This window comes from Oreochromis aureus, linkage group 3 (assembly GCF_013358895.1).
Source record: "Oreochromis aureus strain Israel breed Guangdong linkage group 3, ZZ_aureus, whole genome shotgun sequence".
Taxonomy (NCBI): Eukaryota; Metazoa; Chordata; class Actinopteri; order Cichliformes; family Cichlidae; genus Oreochromis; species Oreochromis aureus.
Genome location: NC_052944.1, coordinates 88317058 through 88324881, shown reverse-complemented (window position 1 = coordinate 88324881; position 7824 = coordinate 88317058). Strand labels below are relative to the sequence as shown.

The following is a 7824-nucleotide window of genomic DNA, read 5'->3' as shown; positions in this document are numbered from 1 at the left end:
TTGTCCTCCCTGGTGAACATGATGTGAGGAACCTTAGTACTCTAAAGTGTTATCCCAGTTACATTTTAATCTTTTTGTTCACTGGGGAAATAGTAGTATTTGTTAGTAATCCTTGAATATAACAGAGATTTCTGCAACTTTATATTTCAACTTATAGAGCAGCAAAATGTAATCTTATATTTAAAACACTGACAGGATGTTCAAGTCAGTGCAGTACTTCTTGTGTTTAATAACCACCAACCATCTATAACTACAGACATAAGTAATTAGAGTTTAATTATCAAAAGACGAACAAATTAAAAAAAAAAAATGAAGTTGGACCTGGGGCTTAGCTGCACTTCTATGTAATAGCAATTTCAGCCACAAGGTGGAGCAGTGAGTCAGAGTAACCTTTATCTAATCAACGAAAGAACGCATTCTTATTTACAGTGGCAGAAAAACAAAAGCACTATATAAATACACATTAGTTACTTACAGTGAGAAATTATTCACAAGAAATGACGGCTGCCACTTTCCCCAAATTCAGACCATGCAATCCTCAAAGAAGGTGCAACAAACCATAGAGCTGCATGTCAGACTTACCAGGCCTCATTTAGCACATTAAATATTAAAGTTCTCTAGCATATCGAGACTATCTCTACACAGCATAATATAATCCATATGTACGGGGTACGACCCCCCTCTTGGTTGGGGCGTGTGGATATTTCTTTAAGACACTAGTAAGTATGTCTGATATCCTGACATTATGAATTGTAAATGTAGCTAATTTTGTAATATTTTTCAATTTTTCTTGTTGTTTTTGTTGTTGTAGCTATTTAGTTTTTTATCTGTGTGTACTTTTTTAGTCTGGATGAAAAAGTTGGACGTAGCTAGCTGAGAGAGAGACTGAGAGACAGCTTCGTCCATCGGGCTGTCAGGATGCTGACCATCTCTGAATCGAGAAGGGGGGCCCAAGGGTACATCTTTTGCCATCCTACAATGCTGTGATTGTAGCCATTCCCCACTTTCTGTGAATGGTAGTCATGGCCATTGATCAGTAGACTTTGATTAGTTGTCATTGATCAATGGTCATAAGAATTTGCATACTAACAATCATGGAACTAACCCCCCAGCACATTGTTCCTTCAGTGGGCTGGTTTCCTTCACTATGCAAATGTACTGTTTATAAGATTGGGGAAACCTGCAGTCAGCTGAGACTGAAGAAGTCACTTGGATGAGTGACGAAACGTTTCTCCAACTGAAAATGTCCAGATGAAAAGAATCAACCTTTAGGGATTTCCTTTTGGATTTTTCCTTTTGGGATTCCATTAATGTGGGGGGGCTGGCTGACCTCTGATGACCTCTAGAAATTTTTATTAATATCTTTAAAATGATAGCAGCACAAATGAAAATTTTTGCAGCACAAACGTAACACAAATCTTTGATACCACTTTTGTTGGATTTGAAGAAGGTGGGCGGGGGCCAACTTCACTCACATCCTGTAGCAGCAGAAAAGGCTAACAGTTATTTATTTATTTTTATTGCCACTGTACATATTTATTTACATTGTCACTCTGTACATTTCAGACATATCAGGCAGGGATTTACATTAAAGGCATAGTTTCATCCAACAATATTCATTTTATCACAAAAATATGGAACGGAAATTACTGTTTGCATTGTTTAACAAAGCTTTATATCCTAGAAACAAACACCCTGCAAAAATAAAAAAATAAAAAACACAACCTGGCTGTTCAGTTCAGGAAACAAATGCTGTACAACCCATATGTTTTAGAAAAACACATGCACTAAATACATGCTTTTTTTCCCCTCTTCCTCCCCCTCCTTCCTCTCCCCCTCCTTTTTTACATAAAATATAATTACCATTATATAAACGATCATATATCTATGTCTGTACATAAACATTTAGATGCCCAAATAAGTATATACAAAGGAGGGGAGAGAAGACCCCCCCCCCCCCGAAAAGAACAATACACCTGCCCAAACCAATGTATATAATCTTGAAGCCGATATGTTTTACTTATTAAAGTAGTCTATAAAGGGTTGCCAAATTAGGTAAAACTGTTTAACATTATCTCTCAAAAAAATATATAATTTTCTCCAATTGTGTCTCTTAACAAAGCAGAGTGAGTTGGGGGGGCTTTATTTTTCCAGTTTAGAAGTATAAGGCATCTTGCAAGCAATGTTATAAAACTCAAAACACAAACTTGTTTATTATTTAAGTATTTGACTGTAGTTTTAAATATTTTACACCAGTAGATGGCAATATTAGGACATGTCCAAAACATATGTGACAATGAGGCAGAATTCTGGCCGCATCGATCACATGTTGAGTCTGCTCCTGGAAACATCCTTGAAACCTTCAATTTAGACAGATGGAGCCTATGTAGGACCTTAAATTGTAATAATCCGTGCCTGCAGCAGACGGAAGTGGAGTGAACCAATTCTTGTTCTGGACGAACAATGGACTAACATTGTTATCTTTTTACAAAACAAACAAAAAAAAAACAGCTAACATGAGAGGTTTTTGAAAAAGTTTGTGTTCTCCATTCTTTAAGCACCGTTTAAGCACCGGCACCATTTCAAAAGTACGAGTTTGGTACTGGTACCGAATAAAACCTAAATGATACCCATCCCTACTCACCACCAGGGAACCACTGCTTTATATAATATGAAAATGAAGTTCAAGCAGATCCCATGAAACTTGGATTACACACACACACACACACACACACTGCAGCACTGACCTGCAACTTTCAGGTCCACTTGTTTCCTCATCAGGATGTTTCCCTCCCCGCTGTAGACAGTGCAGGTGTAGGGGCCTCTGTCCGAGTCTTGCTAACTCCGGGTCCTGTTATCGGACCCGGAGTTAGCAACATCTCCCAAGAACCTGAAGAGCAGAGTCCTGGCCCCTAGCCCTGCCAGTGTAGCAGAAATGATGACGGATGATGATGGCAGCAGCAGCCGTTCTTCTCTGCGTGAGTAGCTTAATGTTGTTCATGTGTATTTGACATTGAGTAGGCTAACCACGCTATTACATTAACGCATGTAAGATGAACTAGCAAACACTGTCGTAGTTACATGCAGCTGTCTTGTTGTTTGATGGCAGATACTCCCTTTACCCTGGCCAAAAAGGCTAAAATGACCAAAGAAAAAGTGGGAAACAGTTAAACGTGAGATTTTTGGACAAAGTTTGTGTTTTTTCCATTGTTTAAGCACTGCTTCCAGCCAAGAGTGATACCATATATGCCCTATAGCTGCAGAAAAGGCTAACATTGTTATCTGTTTACAAAAAAACAGCTAAACATGAGAGGTTTTTGGACAAAGTGTGTGTTCTCCATTCTTTAAGCACCAGTTCGAGCACTGTTTAAGCACCGACACCATTTCAAAAGTACCGGTTTGGTACTGGTATCGGATAAAACCTAAACGATACCCATCCCTAGGGAAGAGCTCAGTGAGGCAATTGAAAAAGACTTCTGGTTTGCCTCAAAGCAATTCTGGCAAACAGTCAAGTGACTCAGGAGGGCAAATAAGTGCTCTACTCACACGGTATATACTGAGTAGCGATGTGCAAAGCAGCCAGTATTTGTATCTGTTGAGGGGGGAAAAGTATTTGTATTTGTATTCCAGTAAAATTCATAATAGGCGTAAAAATCCATTTTTTTGCATTACACTTCTAAATAACATTATAGTGTAAGTATTCTTTATTTATATCCATTTTAATAATTATGGACATGCAGTATTAGTTGATGTTTTTCCATAAATCCAGCAATGAACATGTAACGTGATTGAAAATAACATAACAGCCATCGCCTCATCCATGGTTAAACCAACAACTAATAAAATACCATTGTGAACATTATGAACCCCCGTGTCACTAACCCATGTCAGTCACCTCTTTCACACGTCACTCACTTGTCCTTCAGCCTGCCCAGCACAGATATAAAAAGGTTGTTTGGTCACCAGTTATCCAGTACAAGGATTTAGGACCAAGACTGTTAAACCCTGAAATAATGTGTGGCAAATGATCATCTGTCAGTATTTTATGAAAATATTTCTTTTAGAAGCAGAGCTTAACTTACAGAAAATTGTTACTAAATTCTAAAATTGAGCAATAAAACCATCTATTTACACAATAAACACTATCTGCCTCATTTGACTGATTCAAATTGAGATTTTGGGTTGAAGCAAGTAAGGTAAGGTATATACCATACATCTCCATTCCTTGAACTCAACTATCACAATTGGATATCATATGAAAAAAAGAAAAAGAAAAAACCTGTACACAATGACCTTTGACCTCTTACCTCTGACTCTTAGCTCCACTTCTTTCTTAATAGATTCCTTTCCCTTCTTGCTGTAGACACTGCAGGTGTAGGTATTTGTGTCTCCATCTGTGGGGTACTTTAGAGTCAGACTGAAGTCTCCAGGTTTCAGTAAGTTTCTCCTCATTTTTGTTCGGTTGTTGTAAATCTGGTCCTGTTCATCATGGTGCTCAGAATCGTTCTGGTAAACATGGACTTTCCTGTTCATTCTGTCCTTCCACTCCACTTTAGGGTCTTTGAGGACGTTAACTAAAGTTTTGCAGGGCAGCTGGACAGACTCCACCCCTAAATCCACCTCCACTTTGTAAACTGAAAGGACAACAAAGCACAACATTAACTGTACAGACATCAGCAGCAGCTGTGATGGTCACATGACCTCCCTGTCCCCTCCTTGTCTTCTAGTCTCAGTCAGATTGTGTCTCAGTTTGTTCCTGATGTGTTCCTGACTCGTTCTTTGGTAACTAGTCTGCAGCGTCCTGTAAAGTGCTGCAGACATGTTGGATGAAGAGCAGAAGCACAGACAGACTGAGCCTCCACAGTCGGCCATGTCTCACACACATCAGCACAGAAACCATGAAGATCTCATGTGTCTTCTCTGAACAGTCAACGAGCCACCAGATGACTCCTGCTAACCAGCGGTATTATGGGTAGTGTAGTAGGAGAGACTCACCTGACATGAAACAGTGCCAGAAATGACATAAAAGACCTCCAGGAACCACAAGAAGAATCATGAGAACCAGGAGAGTTTTTGCCCAAGATGGAAATGGTTCTGTGGAAAAACAAAAAATAAGGCTTCTGATCTCTGACCTCTGTTTACAACATTGACCTCTGACCTGCATTTATTACACTGACCTTTGACCTGCAGCGCTACTTTCTGTCTCAGGATATCTTTGTCCCTGTAGATGGTGCAGATGTATCCTCCTGTGTCTCTCTCTGTGGGCTGTTTCAGGGTCAGACTGAGGTCTCCAGTTCTCAGCAGGTCTTTGTTCATCTTTGTTCAGTCTGTGTAAAGGTCGTCCTGAGTTATAAGCTCATCATTTCTGTTAGAAAACTCATGGACTGTGATGAGTTGTGATGTGTTGTTTTGCACGGCAGGATGACAGACTCTGACCCTTCCTCCACCTTCACCTCCACCTGCTGGTCTGAGAGGACAAGAAACCACAACATAAAGTGTAGAAGATGCTGCAGTCATTCTGATGGTAACTGGACCTGAATGTCTACATCTACATCCATGACCTCTGACTCTGGTAACCAGTGATCATATACAATAATAATATTTTTCGCTCCTTTTATTTTTAATGCAAATTGAATGGATTATTTTATAAAAGGATGCTACAATTACAAACTACTGAAAGATTATAATGAATGTTTTCATGATCAGATCGTTAAAATCTCTGATTAGCATAAAACATTGATTCTGACACACTTTAAAAAGATCTCCCAATGTTTAAAACATCAGTTAGTGATAAATATATTATGTAAATATATTCATATAAGTGTGGCTGAGCCCACATCTCTGCACAGCAGCTGAAGGACCATAAAGAAAGGGACCTCATGTACTCCAAAGGTTGTAACAGTAGGAGCTGCTTTGCTGTTCATGTTTTGCTGTTTCCACTGAGGTTAGGTCTAAAAAGCTGCTGACTTCATAAAGTCTTTCACAACAATTTAAGATTTTTTTTTTTTTAATTTGACCTCTGACCCTTGTCTGTAGTACTGACTTATGATCTGTCTTTGTCTTTGGGCAGGGGTGTCCAACTCCAGGCCTCGGTGGCCGGTGTCCTGCAGGTTTTAAATGTTTCCTTGAATCAATACAGTTGATTTAAATGGCGATTCATTGATGTGCACCTGCTGTAACGCTGGTTTTGTCCTCTAACATCGTCTCCTCCTCCTCGTTGATGTACAAATTTGGGATCGATATCACTGCGAGTCCACATCACTGTGGAGTTGTCAGGTATAAAACCTGAGAACAGACAGGGCAGCAGGACAGACCTTTCCCCCTCATTCACCTCCACCACCACAGCCAGAGCATGCTGGGAAACTGAGGACACACAAAGAGAAACTCAAGTCAGATACATGTTGTGGGTTTGACTCAATGTTAAAATGATGGAATACAAGTAGCATCATTTCTGTTTTTATCTTTTTATGACCCAAACTTTATTAGATTTTAATTTAAAAAAAAGAACAAAAGAAGAAGATAACAGGATGGATATTCCCAGTTACAACAACACAACAAATTGATAATCAATGTGTATTTCCATCAAAAAAAAAAAAAAAAAACAAAAAAAAAACAAAAAAAGCCCAACAACACAAAACACAGCCTAAATACACACTGATGCCAATATTTTGCATAGACCCAATTACAGCTATCCTATTTAGTCCGACACCTTAACTACTTTAGCCGGATACGTCACTGACCTGTATGTAAAAAGTAGTTAGCCCACTTATCATTATAATCGTCCTAAAAGTGAAACTTTTATAAATAAAAGTTTCATTTTTAGAGCCCTGACCAGCATCCTGCAGCATCTGGAGCAGCTGTGTGGTGCTGTCATGTCAATAAGGATCAAAATCTGTGGGGATGTTTCCAGCAGGGGTTATAACCTGCAGTTAGCAAGGTGTACCTAATAAAGTGGCCGTGTTTATGTCACAGTGCAGCACCATCAGAAAACGGTGGTTTACATCTCTGTTACAGGAAACCTGAAGAGTTAAAACACAAGAGAAGAAAATCTAAACGTTACACAAAGAACATAAAAGAACTAAACTTCATAAAAACTTCACAAATGATGCTTTAAATGAAAAATAAATCCCTGTAAATAATTCAACAGGTCACATATTAGAACCACCTTAACTAAAACTCTGCAGCCGCTCACTGTGGTTTGTCCCAGCAGCTCTTAGGAAACAAACTGCTAACTTCAGTGTTAACACACACTGTTAGTAAACTATGCAACACAGAATTCAGGTTTCAGTTGTGTTAAGTTGTGAAGTTGTGATGAAAGTTTTCTTACTGACACAGGTAGGATGGTCAGGCGTCCTCTGTTCCTGCACCGTTCATGAACTGTCACTTATAAAATGCTGCCAAACATCAACTACACTCAATAACTAAACGTGTGCAGGTTAAAGTGATGGACGCCCAGATCTGCACTCCAAATAAAAACAGACTAAAGGTGTTTCCTTCAGAAACAAAGACAATATTTACAAAGATCTCACAGGTAAACTGTGAGCAATCACAGCAGCATCTCATCCTGACTAACAGCTTTTAGATGCAGGGAGAGCGTCGTGGTTCAGAGGTGCTTCAGCAGATGATGAAGGCCTTTCTGTTGCATTGTGTAGTGCTGTGGATGCCATGATGGTTGACTGGGTCTGGTTCTACTGAACTCAGAAACACTTCTGAGGTATTTACAGCTGAAGCCTCATTTAATGTGAGTCAGAAACAAACGGCTCACCTGTGATTAATGGATGTTTCCCTGCATTTATATTTCCACACAGTTTATTTCTTACAGCA

General features: G+C 39.2%; 1 protein-coding gene across 1 annotated transcript; it reads right to left on the bottom strand.

Moving 5' to 3' along the window:
• Positions 1 to 3819: 3819 nt before the first annotated feature.
• Positions 3820 to 7480, bottom strand: LOC120438422. Its single transcript, XM_039608841.1, has 7 exons — positions 7328 to 7480; positions 6944 to 7019; positions 6171 to 6355; positions 5178 to 5467; positions 4996 to 5094; positions 4308 to 4634; positions 3820 to 4005 (listed from the first exon to the last, which is right to left on the bottom strand). Exons 4-7 carry the CDS (start codon positions 5314 to 5316, stop codon positions 3923 to 3925), a joined length of 648 nt encoding a protein of 215 aa, XP_039464775.1. The 5' UTR covers positions 5317 to 5467; positions 6171 to 6355; positions 6944 to 7019; positions 7328 to 7480; the 3' UTR covers positions 3820 to 3922.
• Between the last annotated feature and the right edge of the window lie 344 nt (positions 7481 to 7824).

Coding starts and splice junctions, on each gene's coding strand:
- LOC120438422 (XM_039608841.1), bottom strand. CDS start 5,316: ATGAACAAAGACCTGCTGAGAACTGGAGACCTCAGTCTGACCCTGAAA. Junction 5,095..5,177: donor AGTAGCGCTGCAGGTCAAAG/GTCAGTGTAATA, acceptor GTTTTTCCACAG/AACCATTTCCATCTTGGGCA. Junction 4,006..4,307: donor AGTGGAGCTAAGAGTCAGAG/GTAAGAGGTCAA, acceptor ACATTATTTCAG/GGTTTAACAGTCTTGGTCCT.